The sequence below is a fragment of the Malaya genurostris genome, chromosome 3 (assembly GCF_030247185.1).
Source record: "Malaya genurostris strain Urasoe2022 chromosome 3, Malgen_1.1, whole genome shotgun sequence".
NCBI classification, from domain to species: domain Eukaryota; kingdom Metazoa; phylum Arthropoda; class Insecta; order Diptera; family Culicidae; genus Malaya; species Malaya genurostris.
Window position 1 is genome coordinate 43,848,650 of NC_080572.1, and position 27,500 is coordinate 43,876,149.

General features: G+C 36.6%; 2 protein-coding genes across 17 annotated transcripts in view; one reads left to right on the forward strand and one right to left on the reverse strand.

The window, feature by feature from the left end:
- LOC131438189 (whirlin) overlaps window positions 1-27,500 on the forward strand; it is a 282,897-nt gene that overhangs the window by 145,359 nt on the left and 110,038 nt on the right. For 15 of the 16 annotated variants that reach the window (XR_009230891.1, XM_058608027.1, XM_058608039.1 and 12 more), the window contains 2 exons: window positions 3,398-3,514; window positions 8,787-8,822. Coding sequence is in view for 15 of the 16 variants with exons in the window: in XM_058608027.1 (XP_058464010.1) it covers window positions 3,398-3,514; window positions 8,787-8,822 (153 nt within the window). In the remaining variant the exon portion in view is untranslated. The remainder of the gene's footprint in view (window positions 1-3,397; window positions 3,515-8,786; window positions 8,823-27,500) is intronic. The other variant, XM_058608042.1, reaches the window with a different exon arrangement.
- On the reverse strand, window positions 20,967-26,953 carry LOC131438202 (pickpocket protein 28-like). Its single transcript, XM_058608057.1, has 3 exons — window positions 23,744-26,953; window positions 22,699-23,683; window positions 20,967-22,667 (listed from the first exon to the last, which is right to left on the reverse strand). The coding sequence occupies exons 1-3, from the start codon at window positions 24,109-24,111 to the stop codon at window positions 22,365-22,367; spliced, it is 1,656 nt and encodes a 551-aa protein (XP_058464040.1). The 5' UTR covers window positions 24,112-26,953; the 3' UTR covers window positions 20,967-22,364.

The window sequence follows — 27,500 nt, forward strand, 5'->3', positions numbered from 1 at the left end:
TGGAATATGTGAGATAAATTTTTCATATTTTTTCGATGTACAAAAAATTCCGAAAAACGAAATAATACAAAAAGCTCAAGAAAAGGATTGAAATATTGGTCGATGGAAATTATGCATTTGAAATATCGGAACCTAACATCCGCTGGTACCACAGAAATATTCCTAAATTTTTACGGACTATCAATAACTCGTTTTTGATATGTCCAAAGTTACTTGACGCAATATAGCAAAAAAGTCATCATATTGCAGGTAACATCCAAAGTAACATTTTTAATATTAATAAATACTTGTAGCTCTCTTCAATGCTTCATCAGAAACCTTGCATAAAAAATTCAAATTCGACAGCCTACTGAAAACCACAATAAGATCATCCGGAATGATTCATAATGCAAGAAAATTTGGAAACCAGGTTTACGATCAACATTAAATTTATTCGGATGGAATGTATTCCGCAATGAATAAATTGTCATTTTGATAATGTACTTTTCTTAAATATGTCGGTTTTGAATGCAATCAGTAAAAATATTTTGGATTTTAATTACGAGTTTGAGGCTTTTTCTTAATGCCTAAACTTCATGCGCTTCAATTTTTATCGTGAATGTATAGATAAAAATAAGAATTCTTACTAATCGCCTTGAAATAATTACGGTTTTAGCGAAAGTCTCCATGATTTATAAAAAATAATTTTTGTGATTCATCGTCATTTTTATATAAATTTGTTTCGTTGAGTCAAAACTTGTGCTCACGTTCTGAAAATCAATCATAAAAGTCCATAATATTTTCTTGTTTTTGTATTTCGAAATTTATTTGTTGTCTATAAATGCTATCGAATAGCCATATGCGTCAGAAATATACTTTAGAACCATTAAATTTTCTCTGAATGAAACTGTCATCCAATGAACACTCGCATACACACATCCATAAAACTAGAATTATGAAAGAATTGAACTGACAATAATTTTAAAAGGGGATTTTTGAATACAATATTAAGGGTGATGGTTTTATTCTAGTACAAGTTGGAACGTACACGGAATCAGCGTATTTCTTCCGCTTTGACTGCATTTGTTGAATGTCTTTGATTCTCCCCTCCGCTTCGTCAGGGACTGCAATATTACGGGACCCTAAACATGAGAATTAGAAAACATTGTGAGCATGGATAATCATAGAATGAGGAGATTTTTAAATACATTATTTTTACGAAATAATTCGCAAGCCAAATTTGTCTCGATTTTTGATATTTTGTTTTGTTATGCAAAATGAAAAGAACAATTTTGAATCTTCGAACCTCCGGGCCTACTGAAAAAGTCCGGGCCCGGGGGGGTTTCTCCCTTTTCTGCTCTCCTTCCGGCGGCCCTGTTCGCATCATACCACTCCAGAACACGTGTAAGTTGTAATATTAGAAAAAACACAGTGGCGTCTTGTGATAAAATTTACAGGATGTGCACTGATTATGTGGTGTGATATCAAATGTTACATTTCGCTGTACGTGAAAACAAAAGATTGAGCATATTCACTTGTGTTAACGATATATTTTTGGATGGGAAGTTTTTATTAAACTCATTTCGTATTATCGATACAATAGAAGGATTCGATACACTGCACGTCAAGCAAATTTGTCAATAACTGAGACAGCAATTTGTTTTCAACTGCCATAAGCATAAGCCACTGAAGCCTCTCCTGAAGGTGTGCATACCAGTTCTCACAGAGCCAAACGTGACTAAGAGAACAACAAATCTCAGAGCTGAGCTCAGTAATTCCTTCTCTTCCTGAATCTGTGCAGTAACTCATGTGCACGGAAAAGACACTAACACGACGACAAGAGGTACTTACATTATATACATCCAATATGATATATGATACACGAAATTCGGTGCACCAGGCAAAGTGCTTCAGTTTAGAGGATACGGCAATGCGATATGGAAAGATCGTTTGGCTGTCATTGATCAGCAAGCACATGAAACTTAGGGTGATTTTGTGCATATTGTGCTCTGGATAAAATCGTTAATTATTTTATGCTCGGTGCCATCCGACCTGCTTTCGTCAAATAAAGAATCTACAACATAATTAAGTGCAGATGATGATGCAGTTATTTCCTTCAATTTTACCATATGAAATGATAAAAAAGGAGAAATTTAAAAATATATTTCCCGATTAAATCTTTCGAAATTTATAGTACTGTACCCAAGTTTAAACAATTCCAAAAAATTCTACTGGTAGGGACGGGAGGCTGAGTAGGGTCCAATCTCGATCCACGTGCTTTATGAACGGAAGCTAGTCTAAATTTTATGTGGTTTAAAATAGACTATGTTTCTACGATTTTAGGACAAAAAACTGGGACTGAGTATCAACGTCTTTAAATAGGGGGAAGGTCTAAATGATGAAAAATATCATCATTTTTAAGAATTTTTTTCAGAGTTATCGTGCAACAAAATAAAATCAAATTTTTTGTATGATAAAAAGCATCATTCGAACAACATTTTGTATTTTTTTCGTGGAAAAACATTGAGAAATAAGTCTGTGAAGAGGTGTTTTTGAGAACGCTTTTTAAAAATCATGATTTGCGGTGTCCACTGTATCTCAGCGCAGACTGATAAGAAGTCAACAAATCAAAGCAGCATAGATAGAGTAGTTTTTTTTTAGAACTCAACGTTTCTGTTTGAATTTTTTTAATTGAATTTTTGGTGGTTGTTCAAAGTGAAAACTACAATTTTTTACGAAAAATCTGCCATTTTGTAGCTGTAAAACCTCCCCAAAGTAACAAACAAGGAAAAGGAAAACGTTGGGGTCTGGTTTTTTATATGTAGAAAGTGTGTGCAAAATTTGAAAAAAATCGGTGCAGTAGGTTTCGAATGACGATGGACACGGGCTTTCAAAACCTGCTTTCGAGAAAACGCGTTTAAAGTGTATTGTCTATAAAATCGAAGGAAACAATTTATTTCTCAAGGCAGCACGTAGGCTCTAACATTCTCAAAAAGCCATATTTTTTCTTTTGTAGTTTGTTCTAATGAAACATTTCGAGAATGTTTTGTACAGTTTTTAAGTCAATCGAAGCAGAAATCTTGGGCCTGTGTGCGCAGCTCTTATTTCTTCGTATTATGAGATCGGCAAAGATAAAGGCCCATAACTTGCTGAGTTTTGTTCCGATAGGCTTGAAAATTTCACAGAATATTCTTGAAATGTTTTACTACGAGGAAATACAAGGAAAATAATAAATGATTTTTCAAAACCCCCCCTTAAGTACCAAAGGGTTTAATTCTATTTAATTTATTTTTTCACTAAATAAAACACACCAGTTGAAGAAAACAAATGGCGGAAATGATTCCACAGAAGTAACAACTAAACATATTCGCGCTGTGCCACTCATATTATTTATAATAATCTCTTCTTTTTTTCACAGCATACTTTAGTAACAGAAATAAGAGAATTAATTTTCCCTGAAGATAGAACGCGGTATGACGAACTTGTATATAGGAGAGGGAGAGACATTTACGGTGATCCACTAGATAGGCATAGGGTGAGTACTGGTGGCGCAACACAGTTTTCGTGTTTATTTTTTCCCATCACATTATCCATTCGAATTCCTACTGTTCCTACTGCTATTACTACTACTACTATAACAACTATTACAGCTAGGCACTAGCCCACGCTGGTGTATCGTGATCGGGCATCACAAACAATACATAAATCAAAATTAACGAGACGCCAGCGCCGGGTTTCCGCTTGGTTAGTACAAGAAACTGCCCTGAGCTTTTACTCCCCCATTTCCATCCAGCTCATCCGACTCCGTCTGACTCCATTCGTCGTCAGCTGCGACGGCCGCGGCCAGACAATCGGGCGTCTCCATCGGTTTTATCGCTTCCTTACCCCATTTTTTTACAGCGTTGTTTGTGTTTAAGTTTTTCCACCTAATCTTTCCACTATTGAATGCTGACTGCGACGATTTGTCCTAGAAACCTCCCCCTCACCGCCTCACCAGTTTGGTTATGCTAGTGTTATCATAGGAAATAAAATTCCTTTTAGAAAAATAGCAGATCAATCTGGTGCTAATCTTTGCAAGTTACTATAGAAGCTTTGAGTCGAAAAGACGGAAAAACAGCCACACGCAGGGTTGTGAAACCCGTTCGGCCTATTCGAAATATTATAATGGAAAGTCTTGACGTTGGTAACGAACGTGATCAACATCGACCATGTTTGCTGTGGATTTTTTTTTATTTATTGAAAGAGTTCTATAATGGTTCCATTGACAATGCAATGCTTCGATGACCGATTGTCGACTATATGGTATGGAAGCAGTGGTGTATGGAAGCAGTCACGCAAAGCTCCGATTCTTCTAGTTTATAGTGCTCTGATATATTTATTAAATACTGAGATTTTTTTTAGGCAAGAGCCCAGGGTTCTTTTGAATGTTATTAAATGTAGATATATTCTACCTTAAGCTACTACTGAATATATTCTACATATATTCTAGTTGAAGCTACTCTTGAATTGTGTATGATTGCAATATTAGTAATAATTTAAATTGTGTTATTTTTGGATTTCTCGTATAGGAAGCCTGTGAAAAACCGACTTTTGAATCAAGGCCTGGAGAGTCGAGTGTCATATGCCATTCGACTCAGTTCGCAAATTATCTGTGTGTATGTTTTTTTACAAGGTGAAATGCTTTATGCATTCACGTGCTTCGGTAGTTGTCGACATACCGCACATGTGTGAACTTGCGTGTGGGGCTAACTACTATGCCTTGTTCAATAAATTGATGCCTCGATTCTCCGGGAACTAAGGGATGCATAATACATCGGGGGAGGCTGTATTCATGCACTTCTTTTAACATAAGCTTTTGCTTCTCCCCAGAAGATCTAGAAGTTGAATGCTGAAGTCGGTCCGGCGATTTAGGTTGAAGTATGGCTTCAGGTTCGCAGAAGCTCCGAAAAATTAAGACTGAAGTTGCGTTACTAAAGTACTCCGTCTAGTTCCAGGCGAAGGATCGAATGTACAGGGTTGCGCAAAGGAACCTGACATATTTTGTTCTCCGGTTACACAAGGAAGGCAGAAACCAAACACGGCATCGGAAAGTAGAAGGAGAAGGTTTACTTTCATCTAGTATCATCATGGGGCACTAGAATGTCGCTCAACATTTTTCAAGTTCCCATAATATTTCTTTTTTTTTAATTAAATCCGACTTTCGGTTCAGGTGATACAGGGTTATTAGTTTTAAAATGTGAATATCACATAAAATAATCGGTTTCAAAGATTTTGATGGTTGATGACCAAATAAACTTATTTCAGTTTTAACGATATTCGGTCTTTGATCCCGAAAGGCACCTAAAAAATTTTATTTGCTCTACGATTCCTCAAAGATGGCTACACTGATTTTCAAACATTTCGAATAAAATGAAATGATTTACAATCCTTTAGGTGAATTTAACTGACTTCGGCTACATCGATTTTCGAATTCCGAATTTCGTAATCCGGGAATAGAAGAGCTCAATCATTTTCTCAACGAAGGTAAAATCGAATTTCATAAACATAATTTCAAATAATAAGACTTACATATTTAGTGATTTTTTCCGATTCCGACTTTCGATTAAGGAATTCTGATGTTCGACTAAAGGTAATGAGTTTTCAAAATTTAAACCGTCATAGAAGATGACGATACCAAAAATATTGTCAAATCTGGGCTCAGAACTATTGAAAATTCATCGCCATACAAACCATTTTAGGTTATGCTGGTCTCTGAATACCGGTTCTAGAAGTACTGTAAATATAGACTAATGGGATATGGCGAAAAAATCGTGTCTCCGTGAATAGATGACGGATTCTTACAATCTACGACTCGTTGGATTAGTATTCTGATAAGATATCTAAATTTGAAATCATATTTTGTTTTCAAGGTCAATTGAGGTAGATATTTTTCGTAAACTGCATGTTTTGAAATAAAAGTTTGCAGAACTCATCATCCGATCCAAAAAGATCCAAATAGCGTATATACTTCCGAGAAGAACTTTCATTTGCATTTAGTTTGGTCAAAATAGGTCAAGCCTTCTCTAAGATTCATGCCTCTTTATTTTGCACACATTTTTATGTCTATAAAACGGTAAAATGCAAAGGTACATTCTGGGACCTCTGATAAACAATGCTTCGTATCTCGATTTCAAACAGATGTAAAGAGTTCGGCATGTGTTGCTGTAGTCCCGGGTTGGCGGTTCAATGCAATAAGGCACTGGTCTTACAAACCAGTTGTCATATGTTCGAGCCCCGACCTGGAAGGATTCGTAGTGTCAGTGTAGGATCCATAGTACTAGCCATGCAATGGTTCTGTACACTCTGAATCGACTGCGAAGTCTGTTGAAACAGAAGGTCAAATTCCTTTATAGGAATGTAATACCAAGGCTTTTTATGTGTTTCTGTAATAATATGGTCTACAATTTCTCCGAAGAAATTAATTCTTTATCACGTCATATAGGAAACTTATAACTTCAGCCTCACTTCTAGGTGGATTACTGACAATATGATTTATATCAAGAGAAGCGCAAACAAGAAACGCGTTTTGGTCTAATTGGGACCACTGTGCACAGGAGGAGGGGATAAATCGCTTACACAAAAACATTGATATCTTCGTTAAAAATCGACGGGTTTTAACAATGACAACTTGGATTGCCGTGTCGAATTATTACTTCTTGTAAGACCTTTCGTTTGCAATCAGTTTGGTCAAAATCAGTCCAGCCTTCTCTGAGAAAAACGCCTTTTTATTTTACATACATACACATACAGACACACAAAGAGACATTGGCTCAGTTTGTCGAGCTGAATAGATTGCTATATGACTACTGGAGCTGAGATGAATGGGGGTACCGTTACCCAACATCTTTTACGTCTAGATGCATTTCATCTTACAGCAAAATTTCAAATCCGTTGGTATAACTTTGCAGCGCTTGAAATCAATTGAATTTGGTCGCGCAGGCCAAGATTTCGGTTTCTGTTTAACGAATATGTGCATTCCGAAAGCGTCCCACTAGCAATCTAAGGTTGCTGTCAGAGTGCAAGCGTCACGTGACATTTCATAATGGAGTGTATCGAAAAGTAGTTAGCAACATTGATTATTGAATAAAAAAGCAAAAAAAAAATATATTTTGACATCAGTTATCGATATATTGTGGAAAAATTACATTTTTTGCATTTCACTGTTTATATTGAAGAAAATCCTAGTTTCTGTGAAACGCTCGCACTTTGGACTTGACATTCTTCATTAAATTCTGCGCAGTTACTTTTGTGACTTTCCTGGTGGCAGCTGTCCAGTTTTTTTTTAACTCCTGCATGTTTTTGGACACTGTACCTGCCTTCCAATTGGCCGAAGATCCGGGCAGTTCGGTGGGTTGATGTTCTTTTCCACGAATTGTACATTATTTTTTGACAACCACTGTAGAACGGAGTTGGCGTAGTGGGCTGAAGCCAAATCCAGCCAGAATAGAGGAGGAGCCTTATGCTTTCTGTACAGTGGCAGCATTCTCTTCTTCGAACATTCTTCCTCGTACACCTTGGCGTTAATTGTGCCCTTCGTGAAGAAAATCGACGACCGCAAACCACAGGTACAAATTGCTTGCCAGACCAACACCTTCTGTCCAAACTTTTCCATCGCCACCGTGGTGTCAGCGTCGTCCAGGTCCTGGTACACCGATTTCGTATAATATTGCCGTCCGGGCAGCGCTCGAGAGTCTTCTTTGGCGTAGGTTTCGTCGTCGATCCGGATGCATCCGTCTTTATTCTGTACAATCCGGTTATACAGTTTTCGCGCTCTTGTTTGGGCCTGAACTTGCTGTACCAGGGACTATTTCGGCACCTTCTGTTTCTTGTACGTGTTCAGGGAGTTCCGAACTTTAATCCGTTGAATCATCCCGATGCTGGTGTTGAACTGCTTGGCCAAATCCCGCGTCGACGACGATGGGTTTTTCCTGATGTACTCAACCACTTTTAAGTCCCGGCCGGGCTGGCTGGGACCCGTTTTCCTACCGGATCGGGGCAAATCCTTCATGGAAAGGGTCTTACCGAACTTCTCGATAATATTTTTGACACTGGTGTGGTGCCTTTCACCCGTTTGCAATTTCGTTGTACGTGACACCACTTTCTGAGCACCAAGTGTGCAGATTTTTCTTTCGCGTTTCCGGATCAATTCGACTTATCATTAAAATGATAAACCGTACCGAAACCAATCGATTGCGCAGCTGTTATTGACATGTAAACAAACATGTCACCGCAAAATACGCTGCAAAAAATTAAGCCATTTCAGAGTAATAACTGTTTGAACTACTTATCGATACACTCCTTAGACGACAGATAAAATCATTTGAATATGATCAACATAACATTTTCTCACATGCCGAAATCGAAACTGAAAATTTTCATTGTTTGAAGCATAATCGTGGGTTCCGCAAAAAAAGAACAAAGATAAAAAATTATTTTTCTCACACGTAAATAATTTATAAATGTTTTTACAAGTGGAAATAGATAAACTTGCAATCATCATCCTCGTCTTCGTACGCCTCTAGTTGTGAAACAGAACGTTAGATCGCACATTGTCATAGCTGTCGACCGTAAACAATTTGCAACTGTGTCGGATAAGATGCGAACACGAACTGAGAGAAAATGATTTACTGCTTTGGTCTTTTTCAAGCCTGCCTAATCTTTCCAAGAGATCTATCAAAACTTTTCTCTTCTAATAATCCAATCACCTCTCTGTAACTAAAATCACTAGAGTATCACTAAAACGGGTTAATTATTTATCCTACTTTCAGAGAAAAGATCATTTACCTCATTCGCATGACCTACCGGTAAGTACTGTCTCTGAATTTCGGCTTGAATAAGGCGTGAGCATACTATAGAAAAAAAACCATAACGAAAAAGAAAACTGAACTTCGACTTGATGCGATACTTTTTCATAGAGTTTGTTTGCCCCCTAAAACACACCTGCTTCGATTTTGCATTACTGTTTCAAGTCTGGGTTAGGGCACAAGATTGTATATTTGGTAATAAGAAATCCATTCGGAAATTCGAACCCGACCGAAGCAGTAACTGTACCATTTCGAAATTATTAACAATCACAATTCTAAAAATATTGCTTCAACGTTTGCTTTTGTACGTCACAGTTTTATGCTCATATTCTGAGTTTTCTTTATCCTTCAATATTTCGGATGACAATTATTAAACTTTTTCACCTAAACAGATCGCATGAAGTATAAAAACACACCACACACTAAGCTTACTCACACATGTAACCTATTGAATAGATAGTATCCGGACACTGGAATAATATTATTTTCGATTGAAACGTCCAAAGACGAGGATAGCTTTAAAAATGTACTACCAATATCTTATGAATCAAACATAATTTTAGTACTTCTAATTACAATAACCTAGGCAATTATTTATTCATTATTGATTTAAAATATCAAGATTCATCCGAAAAATTCATTCAAGAAAAGATGAATTGTATTGTTTTGAACTCGAATGCCAGCGGGACTGGGATACTGAAGTATTCAGTACGGATATCGATTCTATATGAATTTCGATTTCTATATCAGTACGATATTACATGCTAATGCACTGTAAGGTTGAACTAAATTATTAATTAATTCGATTGACTGAGGACACACACTTATTATTGAATTCTATCCTCATTCTGTACTGATAGAATTTTTAGTCAACTGATGAGGATTAATTGTTCTGAACTATGAACTATGCTTATAACCAAAGCAGAAGCTCGTTAAGTCCCCGTGTGTTTCATTTTCTTTCTGAGCCTCGAACAAGTAATTCATTCGGATTAGGAAGAAAATATAAATTGTTGTTGAATTAATATTAGACAAATATGTTAGGTTTAATTTGCAGTAATCTTTGATAGTCATTTTTATAGTTGAAAGGTGGAAATTCTGGTATGCATTTTTGTGGGTGCAGAGCAAATCTGCCAATTTAAAATCTTTCATAACAATAAGTAGACCTTTTGTTAATTGCGAGCCTTTTTAATTGCTGAACGTTAATTAATATGGATTCACTAGGACTCAACAAAACTAGGAAACGAGGACTGCCATTAACTTGTTTGGCCATTAACTATCAATTTACAAATTTTTAAAGTCAGTTTTAAAGAATTATACTCTTATAAAAAAAGTAACCGATGTTAGTTCCATGCCAGAATCTACTATCTTTCGTATTTTTTTTTATCTTTTGAAACCGGTAATGTGTAACCGGTTTAGTCGAAGTGATTTGATGTGTCCTGAAAATTTGAATGGTTTTAAGACAAGTTTAGACAAGAATTTTAATTCTTTTTTGCGTCTTCAATTAAATGTGAATTGGAAATTTCTAAAACACGTGGCCTTGTTATTTCGGAATCGGGAGTCAAATACAGATAAAATTCATTACCAGTTGATGACAGAATAGGACATTTGATTTGATTCTAAGTTTGTAATAATCTGCAAAGTCATATTTGAGAATTTTTTATTGGTTCAATTGTAAAGTCTGTTGATCATTACTTAGGGTGCTTCCGAAAACGGAATTCGACGTGAGTTCCGTTTCGGCGCCTTTTGATCAATATATCCGATGATTCAGAAACCAGGAACCAGTTATCGGTACAACCAAAATGAGTTTATTTAGCTATTTACTAACACTATCTGCAAGCTAAAAAGAATTTACTAGAATCTTTCACGGAACACAGTTAATAAGAACGTAATTCGTAAAGTGCCTGACTTTTACAGGAGTGGTTTGAAAATATGTCAAACCTAACCCACACTTTTCAAGCAGCACTTTAAATGTGTCATCATGCAATTGAAATAAACTCTCGAATGCAACTGCACAAAATCAAAGGTGCAACCTTCTCTTTATCGGTGTAGTGCAATTCAAAAACTAAAATGCTATCAAAAATCCATCCTGACGTTTAACTATTTTTGCTAGACAACAATAAACTAATAACGAAAATTCAAACGAATCGGAAAGATTCGCAACGCTGATTGCCATGCGCACTGTAGTGCATTTTCTGCGAAAAGCTTAAGACGAGCGAAATGTATCAATGAAATGTTTCTATGCTTCCACTATTCGACGTCTGGCGGTGCTGACGGTTGTTCATTTCACATAGCTTTGCAGTGGTGAAACGGAAGCTTTCTGCAGTGACACCTAATTTCCGCTTTCTTTCACTGTATTTTTCCGTGAACAGTACATCGTCGAAGCGAACTGTGCTGTCAGTTTATTTGTACATAGTTAAAATTAAAGTTGGTTGTAAAAATTAATGTTGAGAATTTATAGCATCATAATTCACTTGATCTTGATTTTATTATTAGGGCATTATTTGCTTCCACAATTCAGTGATTTTTGCATTTGTGAAAATTGTAAATCTACTTGTCGTGTGAACGAGAGGCGAGAGGAACTTACAAACTAGCTTACTCTCTAATATCAACAGCGAATCGACTCTGTTAAAGATGGCATCGATCTGTGTCGAAATCTATTGCAGGAATTTTCTTTTTGGTGTTGACCAAATTGGAACTGCATTAGGCATGGTCTGAATTTTTGCTTATAAAATAAAAAGATATTCTTTGAGTAGAGCATCGAAATTCGATTTAAAAGAGAATACAAACTTTCACTACATTTGATAAACACTTTGAAGGAGACCTTTCAGCATTTCGTTTGTTAAAAATGATTTTTTTCTCAAAAATTTGAATCATTTTATTTCGAATATTTGTGTTGCGCTGCGAATATTCTGCACAATATCTATCACTGTAGCTAGTCTTGAACGAAACCTTGCCGGAATGAAGAATTTTCGTCGATCGTGCTCTAAACAAGAGCGTGTTTCAGGATTAACTCCTCTAGAGCAACAGTTGGACTTCGATGTTCTCATAAGAAGCTTCGCTGACCAGAAATACTAAGGGCTGTAATATTGCAGTCACCTCGAGCCCGAAAATTCTCTCACCAGCCCGAAACATATTTATACCTTATGGGAAAGGCGACAATTGAAGTATTTTCATAGATCTAGGTTTCTTTTCTTCAGCAGCAAAATTTTAAGCAAAAAGTTGCACATCAAGCGTATCGTAGATTTAGTAATCAAAGACGGCTTTATTAGGCGGAATACTTCAATCCCATACAAAACAACTTTGTTCGAAATTTTTTTTTATGTACAAACTCGGCGGTAGTTGGTACTGATGAAGAGATGTTGCTTAAATGTGGGATTTTTTATTTAGATTTGAGTAAAAATTCCGCACTATTTTTTTGCGAAGTAGTTAATATTATAAAATAAGTTGTTACGACACGCTACTCTTTTGGAGACAACAGGATTACAAAGAGTACAGTTGAAGTACCATCGTTGATGAAACATCGATTTTTTTTAAATAATTAGCGTTATGAAATGTCATGCTGTCATTCGATGTGAATGTCAGCAACATCGGCAATAACGCGGATATATGTGGCAAACATGAAGATCATTCAAATTTTTATTTTTTTCTCGCAAGTCGATATATAAGTGAATAAACTTTCAAATTCCTTCGATTTTTTAAAATTAAACTAATCAAAATTTCATTATAAAGAGTGTTGTTCAAATTAAAGAAGATTTAAGAAATATTAATAATTTAATTAGCGTATTGAAAATCAAAATTTTCAATAATTACGAAAGACAATCGAACAACCTAAAAATTATCAGCCTCAACTCGCCATATTCACCGGACATCACTCAATCTGACTACCATTTGTTTCGATCCATGGCGCATGACTTGTAAGGGCAGCACGTCGAAAACTACGGAATTACCAACGATTTGATAGATTCATTCACTGAATCCAAAAATCAACGGATTTTATCAACGCGGTATCCAAGCCAAATGTCAAAAAGTAGTGAATAACAATGGACAATACTTTTTCTTTTATACAACAATATATATAATAAAGCACACTACTTTATCTCTAAGAAGCCGAATGCAATGGACAATACTTTGAAGAATGGTACTGCAATGATACTCTCATAATAAATCACTAAACATTGCAAAAAGAAACACTACGAAATTATTCCAACACTTGATATTATGAGTAAAATTGATAAATTGACAAATTTTTCTAATATGTGCACTTTTCCGTATTTCTTTATTGAAAAAGCTGTTATTTGAACGAATTCAAGTCAATAACCACTTGCTTGATAACATTTCCATACGAGTAGAGAGTTCAATAGAGTGAAAATACGAGGGAAAAAATTTAGTTAAAAATCTTTTTTCTCCCAATTTTGAATTCACTCTCATGAAGGTGAAATTCTTAATTACCCGCAATTGTCTAGATATGTGTCGATACGCGAAACGCCGTCCTAGCTGCGGGAGGGATATCAAATCAGATTACTGCACGTCCGACACGTAGGATTATTACTATTCTTCTGCAGCCAATGAGATGGAACCGTCCGTTGATTTTTGGCGCTTCGAACATTTTTATCCGTTACGCACCGCTGGTCAATCGCATTTCCGACCGTTGTCAACTTTTCCATTCGTTCGGTCTTTCGGTACGGCAGCCCATAATCCCAGTGCCAATGGTCCGTCCGTTCCGTAGTTCGCAGGGCAATTTAAACCATTTCAATTGCTGCCAATGAAAATGAAATCAAAATTAAAGATTTAGCCCTCCCCTTCGAAGTGATGCAATTTCTCTTTGAAAGGTTCTACAGTTTTGATAAATGATCACGGATTTAAATCGATTCTCGTACAAAACTCTTTTGTCCGGCAGCAAACCCGGACAAGAAAACGATCGTAAAATAGACCATTCGGGTCGTTTTTCCTCCTTTCAGCATGGGGAGCAAAAAATCCAACGCTTTAGGGAACTGTCAGGGGAAGTGTTTGTTATTTATATCAATATATTTTGCATCCGATGTTTTCGTATCGAACTACGACCCGAACTACAAGGACACGCACATGGGTCAACAGTTTTCCCTCCTCCCGGATCGAACATTCACGTGGTCAGCCATAGCGCCAGCATTGCGGCTTTTGTCTTTCACCTCGGTTGTGACCCTTCGCCTCTGGGGTGAGAAAATTTTTAAGGACGACCTTTGTGTCAACGTGGTTTCTTCTTGCTCGTGGTTGTTACGTGATAGCGCAGATCAATCAACGGTCAGCCGGGCTTTTGTTATTGTTTGCCGTTGCAATTTCAAAACAGTGTCTGACCCCTTGCCGGGGCTTCGTTTGCCAGGAACTAATAGCCATGAGCTGATTCGTAATTGCAACGAATTCAGAGCAGAATTTTGTAATCCGTGCTTTTTACTCTCATGCTAGACTAAAAATGTCTTCCGTTCGGGAGGGGTCAAACGGCAGACCAAAGCGGTGTGAAATGCTGTCAATTAAAATTTATTGCAACTTATTCAATGGCGAATAATCGCTTGACCCTTGGCGTAGCAACGACTCTGCAATCTGATTGCTCTGGGAGCGAAGCGGGTCAAATAAATGAACAATTTAAATAAATTTTGCAACCATGTGTGACACAGAAAGGTCAGCAAAAATTTGGCGCGATTCGGTGTGGCCATCTGGTAGAATAGAAATAACGGCTAAAAATTGTCGCTTGGTTGATGTGAGTGAAGCAGCTAATAGTTGATTCTTGTGGAGAAAGCAAACATTTTTCACACACTTAGTTTCTCTACCGAACTCAGCATATTTTTACCGACTGCCACACAGCTGAACGTTCTGCTATCAGTTCAGTAATTTGTTCATTGACGAACGTTTAGTGAAACTAAAGTATGTTCATATTATAATTTTAACTATACTGGTACTTATAATTCGTAACAAAGATTCACCAAATAATACACTATTTTTTCAACATGATATTGAAAAATAATATGCAAAAAAAACAAGCAATGAGTTAATATAGTTAAAAATTTCGGAAAAAAAACTCATTTTATTTGTTCTTTGTCGTTATGTGGGAGAAAATCAGAGTTTCTGATTGCAGGAATACACGAAAACTGCCTTTTGTCAAAGATATAAGTAATTGCATCCATGTACTATTGGGCATTAAAACTAGGCAAAATTACTATCTATAAAGTTCGTGTAACGAAGCATCTAAAGATTAATTTATTTTTAAAAAGAATTCATTATACTTAAGAGCTATCGAAAACCGGAGAACAAATACGATTATAAATTGAGAACACCATCTAATGAAAGTGATCGAAACTATTCGCTTGATTAATTTGTTTAATTTGCTGATATCACAGGCTAAATTGATTCACCCAAACATTTTTTCATACACAACTGAATTATTTGGTTTTTGCAAAAAGTACATGATATGCATGTCTAACTAAGATGCTAGAAGATCATACTGCGGCTTTTAACAAAAATATTTGCACAGTTTTGATATAAAATATGTTTTTAGGAGACTCAAATAACTCAGTTCACGATATTTCAAGCGAAGTTTTTTTTTTCTAGAAACGCAATAGCTCAGTGCTTGAAATGATTCAAATTATTAAGTGTACAACTTTGCTTCCGCCGTTTTTTTCCAAAATTTAAAGCTTTATTGCGAAAAAGTGCTGACAGATGTATTATTCAAAGTATTGTCCGTCGCTAGCGACAACTTCCTCCTTTGCTTACAGATGTATTATTCAAAGTATTGTCCGTCGCTAGCGACAAATTTGACGCTATCCATGAGGCAATCCATTTTTCCAACTCTTCGAAGGATTGAAAATGTTGATCTGTCAGGCCGTGTGCCATCGAACGGAATAGGTGGGAGTCAGAAGGGGCGACATCTGGGGAATACGGCGGGTGAGGCAAGACTTCCCATTTCAGCGTTTCCAGGTACTTTTTGACCACTTTTGCGACGTGAGGCCGAGCATTGTCGTGTTGGAGGATGACTTTGCCATGTCGCTCTTGATACTGTGGCCGCTTTTGCGCAGTTGCATTTTTTTCGAAATGTAACAGAAAAGTAAAACTTCCCGCAAATGGCGAGAATTGGGCACATAAAGAGACATTTTCGAGCGTGAATAATACGAAAACAAGAACAACTGTCACTGAAACGGCGATGACAATTCGTTAGGCACTGTAAACACTCACTTTAAAGGGATTATCATCTATGTATTTTAAACAGCCTCAGCCGGTACAGCCATTTATCGGAAAACGGTGAAAGCAAAGTTGTACACCTGATAATAGAATTCAAATTGGCCCTCAAGAGAGATGTGCTATTTGTACTTCACCATTTTGCAATTCGCAAGTATAGCATTTCTAACAGTTAAAGTGAAGGAATTCAAAAAAATGGTGTGAAAATTTTTTTTTTTATTTTAAAATCTAAAGCCTGAATTTTTACAGTGGAGAAGACCATCACAGCAGTGATACGCTTAAAGTTATATTCTTGCGTTACGCTTGAATATCATTAAAATATGTCCAAATATGTGTTCATATTATCATCGGGTAAAAATCAAAAATCAGCATTCATCAACGACAATACGAGGGCCACTACTTCTATGTAGGGAATAGCGAAAGGGAAACAAACATTTCTGAGTGAAAGTGTTATGACCTATTCAATGTGTAAATAGTTCTGAGTCAAATTTAAAAGAATTTTTTCCTTTTTTCTATCTTTACTCTAAATGACGATTTGCAATCTTTAGCACACCTCATACAGTAGCTCCGGAACCGGAAGTACATACATACATACATACATACATACATACATACATACACATTCATATACTTAACGAACTTAGTCGAATGTTCACTAGTCGATTTTTAAAATGGTTGCGCAACCTTCCTATATGAGAAATGCAAAAATTACATTCTGAATGTTGATTTCAGAGACAAAAGATTTTCTTGTAATCCTAGCTGATTTATTTTATTCCATGCACTATTTCGGTTCATCCCAAATAAATGCTATTTAGCATTTATATTTCTTTGATTAATAGAAGTAACAGAAGCGCAGAACTTAGCTTATCACGAACACTCGGCATGCACAGCGTTTGAACGCTTGTTTGTGATCGCTGCATTTGTTGGGTTCGCCAGACAAGTGAAATTATGTGCTTTGTTACTTTTGTGTATTAAATTCAAGTAAATAGTGTGATATTTTTTTAAACATCATAATAAAACATGTGATTGAATTTGTACTTCTCCTATAATGATAATAATCATTATAATTGTTATTATTCACAGCATGTAAGAAAATATTACTTAGTTTTTATTTATTACTACACCTTTACTCACCTCACCGAATAGCATCATGTACAGTGAAAATTTCAGCAATCGTTAGTTGATAATCGTGAGAATGATTTTGAATGATTATCATTTTATAATCATGTGTTAGTTTATAGAACAACAGAACTATAGTCATTTTGAACGGGATAAGATTCTGCCCATACTAAATTCGAGTGATCATAACTATCATTGATTTTGCGGATATCGATAACCTATGCCGAAAATCGAGCAAGATTGTTTTTAGAGGAGACATTGGATATTTTGAAATGTTCATAATACTGATTTTTTTATTCAATATTATACTATATTTTTAAGGTACACTGCTTAAGCTATAAGATGCCATAGGTATTTTCTAATCTTAATCAACGACTAACTTAAAACAAGAACAGTGTCATTAGTAAATGTCGTATCGGAGTCGCGGATTCTCGAAAATCCAGCTTTCAGCTGGCGATCGGCAGTGGCCGGTAAATTGAATATAGCATAAGAGTCTTCAAGATGGCGTTGGTCCTTTGGTTCGTGTGGGTCCGCGGGAAACACTCTCAGGCTACGAAGGCCCGGCGGGTGGCCCTCATGCTGTTCATCGACTAGAGCGGTCTTCTGTGGGCGGTGATGGTGATGTAACGGAAGAGAATGAAAAAGAAGTAAATATAGCATCGCGATACTCTACGCTCGACCACATGATATGCTCGATGTCCTGATAACCATCGCCACAGGTGCAGAGAAAGTGTAGTGATTTGACATGAGCCGCGACATAACACGAATGAAATCGCGACTCACGTTCATCCCCCTGAACCAAGGTTTCGTCGATACCCCAATAACACTGATTATCACGAACTCGTGTTGCTCATGAAAACATAGGAATTCCTGCCGTGTACATAAACAAACCAGAAAAAGCCTCTTAAGGTTTAGTTTTGACTTTACTAACTCAATGATTTCTCAATTGGCACTTGATATTTTGGAACCATTCTTTACCTAATACTTTTACGAACAAATTTCAATACGTCAATTTATCCCTTTCCTATAATTGTTCTATTGAAAAACCTACTTCAATCCATCTAATGGTGTAATGATATTTTGCTTGTAAACGTTAATATGAGATATCAATGTATTTCAGAGTCACCAGACGCTGATTTGGACTAAACTTAGCGCATTTCAAAGCATAACAAATTGTTTGTCCAGTGGCACAATGGAACAAAACTGAGAAAAAGACTTTCACTGACTTTTAAGAGCTTAGGTGTTTTCGAGCAAGTTTTACAACGTTTACAAGTTTTATAACGCTTCTTTTGACATAAACACCTTAACTTCCTTGAGGTGGTAGCACCAATTTCGAATAGAGAATTTTTTCCTTACTAAAAGAACTTTATTTTCTGTTTAGTCTTTAAGATGCACACATCTTGAGTATTTTTGCTGAACATAAAAATTAACCGAAAGAATCAAATTAATTACAAGGCGCCTCTTCATTGTTGTCGTGAATACGCCTTTTCAAATTTACTCTGTACAGGAATGGGTAGAACTTAATATTCAATTTCTTGTTGTGTTTAAGGCAGCAACATAATTTTCCATATCATGGGAAATGTGTTCAGCAATTTATGACAAAATTTCCAATAGTATGAGATATCCAAAAACAGCTCGAAGTTGAAGTTTTTTTTAAATCCGACACATATAGATATACTAACACTAACCATGTATGGTTATAAACCACTAGTATTTTTAATTGGCTAATATGAGGAACACATATTTGTGCATGTTGTTTGAGGCAGTCAATTTAGTCAATTTATAACCAAAATGCTTTTATAGTTGATTTTCTCGCCTATAGCGAAATTGTTCATTCTTTGTGAGAGGAGAGTTGGCATCACTGAGAGGGCGATGCTGTGTCCTGGTGCTGCTCTCGAAAAAGTATAATTTCAATGTGTTGTTTGATACAAATAGTTAAAAATTTGGTTGAAATAGTAGTATTGAGTGATAGTGCAGGTGTGACAAGTGTGTTCTTAGTAGTGAGAGTGCTATTTATTGAATAATATTGATCCGCGAAACTAAAAATGCATAAGCGGCGAAAACTGAGAATTTACCACCCCATAATTCAACGATGTTAACCTGTTAACCGATCGAAGTGCCGTCTGCATGTCATTGTCGGTGTTGTTGGATTTCTATGGAATATGTGAAAGTTTACAAGTCGATCGTGTCGTTCAGACTAAAGGTCTAGGTTGGTCTGCAGCGGACCCATTCGCGAGTGTTTTTATTTTATTCTTTCAGTGGTCGTGTTTCATCTAGCGTTGCTGACAGCAGAGCGAGCAGGAGAAAAGGGATACTGGAGAGATCGTTCCTTGGAAATATTTTATATTTTTCTTACTTATTATATTTCTCCTGAGTATCGAAAATCAGGTTTTGTTGAGATCATATTGTTTACCAAAACATATCCGGATCTTTTTCCCTCCCTACTAACAAATCTCCTATCCGGTGATGCTCGTGGAGATACAGTGGTACCCGCGGTCTCTAGAAACAACGAGTATCGGACTAACATTCCTTCCTTTCCCTCAGTGGCACAGTCTTTGGTCGTAGCCAGCGTCGTTATTGATCATTTAATCAAAAGTTAGGAGTGAGTGGGTATGTACAGTGAAAATGATTTGCTTCTCCCAAGCTTCATTTTTTTGATTCATTGTACATTTCCACTCATTCAGTCAATCACGAAGAGCAACTACGGGCGATCTACTTCAGCTCAGCTCAGCGAAATTGTTCATTCTTTGTTACTTATCAAAATCTTTGGCATGAGCTGTGTACTGTTCATTCGGACAATACGATTAGTAAAAATTCAGCTGCTCATAACAATACACTACAACTTTAAGAGTTGACGAATACACGGAAAGACCGAAATCAGCATTTTGGCGAAAAAATTAGTTGATTTTCTGATTTTAGTTAGTTATTTTTTGAGACAACTAAAAAAATCTTACTTTTGCTAATTTAGATTTTTTAATTCTAATTCCCTTAATAATAATAAAATATTTGTTGAAATGGCTATTTTTTTTAGTTGAATTCACCAATTACACGTGCTGTCATTTCTTAGCTAAGGCACGCTTCATATCCATTCAACTAATTTTTTAGTTGAATTAGTGAAATAAAATGTTGTTTTCAACCAACATAAATGGTTGAATTGGTTTCTGCCATTTGCAGCTATATGGCGCTCTGTCATCGAAAAAACGTTAACACCGTATTGACTACTAGCCACTAGATGGCACACGACTACCGAAAAAAATTTCAGTCACGATTCTCTTTTCTATATCGGCAGGTATAAATACGATGTTGTATTGAAGAAAAAGACATAAGCGAAACATAAACATCTTTTGGAAAATGTTTCTTCTCAATTGGTGTTTTCTTCATTCGACTTCGCGAAATTGACTCTCTTACTGAAAACTTTGAGCACTCGGAAAACAAAAACCGAATACAAGTAGTACACCGGACAGCGTAGCCCAAAAGGTTGGAAGATACAAAAAACATCATTTGACATATACAATTAGAGTGCAATATTCGAAACTCACTTCACTGTTCCCCGTAAATACATTATTACGCACAATCGCTTTAAATGCGCACAAATTCTGAATAAATACACTTTCCACTAACAGTTTACGGCATTTTTACATATCGGTTTAGAAATTTATATATGGATATATCGTAACACATGCGAAAAACATCTAAACAATTTGCAAGCAGTTTCAACAAGACTGTCTCTTTTAGCTTTTTAATGGAATGTTTTGCTTTGACACTTCTCATGAGTTTTTAGCTAATAAACTTGTTAATAAAACCAATTTCATTTTTGTTTTCTTTGTCCTGTCCTTCAGTAATGATGGTGATGGATAAATAGAAACAAATTTTCTGATTTTAATAACAAAATTTGTTGTCAATGAGAATTTCGTACTGGATTGAAATATTGCTGGTTTGTGTCCAGAATATTCGCCAACTAAACACATTCTCTAAAAATAAGAGTTTTTTTCAGCAAAGTAAATTCTCAATTATAACTAATTTTATAGTTATTTTGGAAATTTTGTTGTTAAAATCAACTAATTCAAAAACAGTAATACGAATTAGGCGCAGAGCTAATTTCGGTCGTTCCGTGTACTATCAGTTATTATGAATCTCATAAAATGCTAATATTCTTTTGAATCACGAAATTCAAAATTCAAACAACCAAAACCGAGCGGATTCTAAGAAATTTGGAATTATTTGCATTTTCTTATTTTTTTATTTATGACATACATTTATATATGTTACAGATAGAGCAATTTACCGAATGTGTTTCGACACTTCCCTCTGAAAATGCCAAAGTACGAATATTTTGCGTTATAATTTGATAATATTTAGATTCATTTGATTTTTGTTACAAGTTATACATCGGTCGTGGCCATAATTTTGCTACAGTATCATGAAAAATGCAATTATTCCACATAAATCTATTTCTATTGTGTTTGTTTTACTTTTTTATAATAAATACATATAGAAAAAAAGAAAAATGTTAAAAATTGAAAAAGCAGTTTTATTCGTGTTCATGTCATCCAGTTGCGTCTCTGACATTACTGACTTAAAAAAAATTTATTTGAAACTTAAAATTCGCAGTTGGACTGAAATAACTTTTATGCATTTTTCCCGTATTATGAGGTAAAATAGTTGTTTACTTAATAGAATATGATTCTACACTTGAAGTGCAATAAATTTAATCAAAGTGATCATCCTTATACAAGTTGCCGTTTTCGATATAATTAGATATTAAATGCAAAGAACTCAGATTTTCAATAAATTAAGCCGATTATGACTTCCCTTTTCCGGAACTACAGGATGAAGCGTGCCTCAAGAAACGTATTTGTATCTAAATTTTTCTCAGAGCTCTTTCAATTGGTCTGTTGTTGGCCAAACGAACCGACTTCGACTATACCGGTTTCCAGTTTCCTGCACCAGCTAAACCGTTTTTACAGTGGTAAAATATCTGTTATTATACGATGCTGGATTCGGATAAAATTCATTAGCATGGGATCATAGGACATTTCATGAAAATATAAATTTGCGAAAATTGAAGCATAAATTTAAGCGCATTGTTCAGAATGGAAAATTTCAAAACTTCCAAGAGTTCTGGTGATTCTCGAAATGAATGAGGATTGTTACAGTAATGTTACTGAAAGCCATTGATCTACATTAGATTTTGATCCTCACTGTTCTCCACCTTGACTCTCAATCACACTTGCTTTGATACATCAGTAAGCTTATACCCGGAACTTCCAGGTCTTCCACTCGAGACGACCGATGCTCTTTCCAAAGTGTGAACGGTCGGATCAAACAGTAGTATAGTAGCTCAACCAAGCTCAGCAAACTGACACCCAAACAGAGGCCCAGCAGTCCACCACAGTTTGCCAGGAAATCAGTAGTCCCGTACAGTTCACTGCGTCTTAGTGGCATAAATTGTGGCTCCTTGTAGTAAACGGCGAGATGAGCGAATTCAATCCTGTATAAAAATATTGATGTTATCAAAACAAACTTCACACGCTTGAATACCATTTCCAGAAACTTGCCCATCGAGTCGATCTGCCGGAATGCCGAATGTCCTCGCCCAGTTCGACCAGTCGAATTGAGTCTGAGTAATCTCTTCGTCGTACTGCACAGCAGTGCATGCGGGTAGGCAGTCGCACTTTGCACGAAATTTTATTTCTTCCGCTCGGTTACCAGTCATACCCATGTCGTAAAGTAAACTTTTTGCTAGCCAAACGCAACGGATCTCGTTAGTTTCACAGACTGTCACGCTATCGTTTCTGGGCATTGAAAACAAAACACAACCACATAGCTGCAAAGTGTAATTGGTCAGGCACTCTAGCTCACAGTTGCCCTGGGTGTAGATGCGGAAGAACTGCAGATGACGTTCCTGGTTGAAAAAACACTGCCGACGCTCAGGTGTGTATCCTTGCAAACCGTAAGTGGTTGTAATCATCTGTGGTTTGACGGCGATGGTCACTTCCTGGCTGATGGGAATACGAACAAACTTTTTGGCAATCTGTGGGTAATCTGCCGGAGTGTGTAGCAACAATTTGAAACCTTTGGTTACTCCCCGACAGAGAGGATCGTGATGAAGCAGGTGATTGCTGAGATACACGGAGATCCCCATCGAATAACCGGATCCTGCTCGAAATGGATATGCCTCGAAGGTTGCTTCCGGAGAATAGCCTTCCTCCACTGACCAGTCCTGGGTTGGAAAAGTTCCAGTTAAATATCGATCTTCCAGTTGTTCTAAGCGAAGCATGTTCGCAGATGAAAGTCCATTGAAAGTCAGACAGATGCCTTCTTCCGTCAGCGTTGGGTAGAACAGAGTGTCACACGGGAAGGATTCACCGAGAAACGAACACTCCACGAGCAGATCATCAATAGGAATTCTCAACTTCCAGATGAGTGATGCATAGCTTTCCTGCAATGTTTTGTTTGGTACAGTACTAACACTCATGAGAAATCTTTCGATGCTATTTTTATCACATGTTTGTGTCATTGCCAGAAGGTAGTCCGTTCTGAGATGAGAAATGAATAATGTTAAAATCAAGCATTCCTATTCAGTATCCCGCACTTACCTAGAATCAATCGAATGCTCCTCGCTCGATTGATTGAGGAACGTGAAAAACTGAGCAGTAAAATTCAGCTTCCAGAAGGCACTTTTTGCTTCGGGACAGATCGTAACCGCCGGGAAAGGGATCTGCCACACTGAAGTTGGCCTCTCGACGAAGCTCACAATAACCGGACTTTCGTTCCATTTTCGGTAGGTTTGTTGAATTAGTAGACCGCAGCTACCAACAGAAAGCGTAAACACCAAAATCCACCAGAATTTCTCACACCAAATGACCTTCCGATCTGCGAAATAGCGCACCCCATGGATCGAACTGTTATCGCAGAATTCTGTCGAAAGTGTTCTCGCTCCGGCCAGCACTGGTTTGAACTTCATCCTGCCAGTTGGAAGGGCTCGAATGAACTGACCAATTTGAGGACTAATCGTGACCGTGCTGCAAACAATTGCGTGCCTTCTTAGTTTAATGCAACCGGAAACGGACACAATAATATCGGGTTGCACGAGACATTTGAATTTCTTATCGAGTGAAATGTTCAAGTTCAATGCCTTTCTTCCGGAACTGAGTACAGTATTGAAGATTTTCCATTGAACTCGCAACTGAACGAAGCTTCAACGAGCTAACGATAGTTAAAAATAATCGTTTTCTCCCTGCTACGTTTAACGTTTAATTTTATTAATGTGAAGTATTTAGGATTCTGTTTCCAAAAAAAAACTTGGAAAATGTCTTCTAAAAATCCGTGTTTTCAGAATTCAGATAAACATTTCCTGAAACGTTCGTGTTTTCGTATTACCCATGAACAAATCAACAAAACGATTTTATCTACATCTCAATTGAATATAACGTCTTCCGGGTAGAAGTGATTTGTGAACCAATTACAAATTGTATTATTAAATCCAAACATCTCAATGGTAGATATTGACATTCTTTAGTTCGAAATAAGAGTTAAAATATTAAAAATCATTACAAAATCTGCATGGGCAAATTGCAACAAAACACAAAAACAAAATATTTATAGAAGATGAATTTTTCATTTATTTGATATTCTAACATTCAGAATATAATAATGTAAAGACTATCCCAGAAAGAATGGACGCACTTTGATTTCGCTGTAAATAATTCACAAGTGTTGGATATTCAAATTTTATTCGACATTCTGATAATATTAGACTACAACAACAGAATATTATTCTCAACATTTGCTACTTAGCCATTGTAGACTAGCTGGCACACCTTCTTGCGAACGTCCCACATTAAATTCCGTACAGACTTCTTGGCGACAAGTTTTGACACTTTTTTTCAATATTTTTCGAACTGTTGAATGGTTTCGGCTGCCGAGATATGTGTCCTAAGATGTAAATTCCTCAATTGGTCGAAGTTCTGGGCAATTTGGTGGATTCGTATAATGTTGTGGTCCCGGCAAGGTTTTGTAATCGAGTTTCAAGTAGGTTTCGTCGTCCATGATTATGCAGTTCAAATTTCCAGCAAGAATCGTATTGTACAGCTTTAGAAACCTCGGCCTGATCGATGCTTTTTGTTTCGGACTACGTTTTGGTTGTTTCTGCTTCTTATAGGTTCAAAGATTCAAACGTTCTTTAGCACGAAGAACATTTGACGTCGAAGTGCCCACTTTTTTACCACAACCCGAACTGAAACCTTCTTCTTTTGCTCGAACGCCTTCAATATACGTTCATGCAACTGAGGGTTAGCAGGACCTTTTTTTCGACCCGTTTTCGGTTTATCCTCAAAGGTGTTATCCTCACCGAACTTCCTAATTGCATTTCGCACGACTTTTTCACTTACTCCTTCCATTTTTGCTATCTTTCTCAGTGACAGTCCGACGTTGTTCTGCTGAAAGTCCACACATTTCGAAACAAACTAATGAAAACTAATAAACAACTGCACAAGTGATTAGAGAAGAGTGTAAACAACACGACGCAGTCATAAAAATTGCCAGATTCTGAACCATTGCGAAATGGCAGCGGTTTTTGGTTGCGTCCATACTTTCTGGGACAGTCTTTAATAAGCATTTATATTATCTGATTCTGATGTTCTTTATTCAATAGTATTTTATTTGAAGATAGAACTACTGGATCAATTGAACTTAATGGAATTGAAATAACTCATCAATAACGAACATCATATTAACAAGATATCCAGCTCTCACATTTCCCGAACAAATCTTTGGCAACATCCTTTTTTGCGACCATGGTGCCCTCAGGCGAGTCCGCATCGAATTACGTACATAGAAGTAGGGGAGAGAAATGTCGAACTCGTACGCGCCAAAATAGCAGCACTGCGCACCCATACAATTGACATGACATGTTGAATGAGACGCCGTGCGATGGCGTTGCTGAACTGAAGATTGAGATCGCTCCAAGCTGACAGGGTCTGCGTTTAATGCAAAACAGATATTGTACGATTTCTTGATTCCTTCGATGAAATATCAAGTATCGCTATGACAGCACAGAAATATCAAGACAAGATATGGTTATGGTATCAAAATATTGTAATATGCAACGTTTTGTTATCATTAACGTTATATTTTATTGAGTCGTTTTGTTGATTCTTAGAAAACTGTCTAAAACACGGTTTTTATTTTATCTTAATTTTTTTCTAGAGCATGCATTTTCGTTGTTATTATCTACTGCTACTTTTTTGTGTTGATTTGATTGTGACTTATACGGAAAAGACTTCAATCACACGTACTAAACAGAATAATCGATCATTAATATCCAACGGGAGAAGAAGGAAATCTTGTGTTCTGTTTCCCTGCGAAATGATAGTTCAGGGGTGAAATTGGATAAATCTAACCATGCATCAGTCGAGCCAAGTTTCAGCGTATTATGGTTGCTTTCTGATTTGTGTTTTATCTCATTCAAAGCAGTTCAGGTGGATACGAGAAAGTCCCGTTTCTGAACATTTTTTGTTGGGAAACACATCTTTGTGTATTATGTGTCAGGGAACAAATTGAAAATTGAAATAAATAACCGCGCATGAATATTGTCAGGTTACACTCTTACAGCTCACTCAATATTATTACAGTCAGTAGAATTATTTCACACACTGATTGGAAAAACTTTTACGCATCGAGTTCAATAGATAAAATCGTGTACTTGCTGTAAGTCTAAAGGTCCCACTCCATGACGAAATGAATAACTGAACTGGCCTTTGTCCATGTATTGCATTAGCTCAGTGTTTCGTTTGGTTACCTTTAGTTTTCATGACAGTTTCATCAGTTTTTTTTAATGGTGATTTATTTAATGGTGAACAAATTCGAAATATCGGCTTTAGTTTTTCGCTTAAAATGTCATACATGGTCCCATAACTCCGACTCCCATAACTGTACGCTTCGATAAATGACAAAAGGTGTTCCTTTTTTGATACACTCATTCCGACGATTAATTAAATAAACTGTCAGTTAATTGGATGAAACTGAACTCAATGAAAATATCGGTCGCTTGGCTGGATGAACTCAACAGTCATTTCAGTTAATCGTTCAGGTATGACGTCACACACCCAAAACTGAAAGTGTATGGAGGCATTAAAACAATATTTTTCAAAACAGTTATTGTTTGCTCAAAATTAATTTCCAATTTTAATTGCAAGAACTCGTATTATAGATGGAAATACTTAGAATCGCATTCAACAAAATCGCAATACAATGCGATGTACTGCTAACGCATCGCATTCACTCCTACAGATTAGCTTTGATCAAATTCACTCTTCGCATGCAGGTCTTGTCGCTTCGCGTGACGCTTGCATT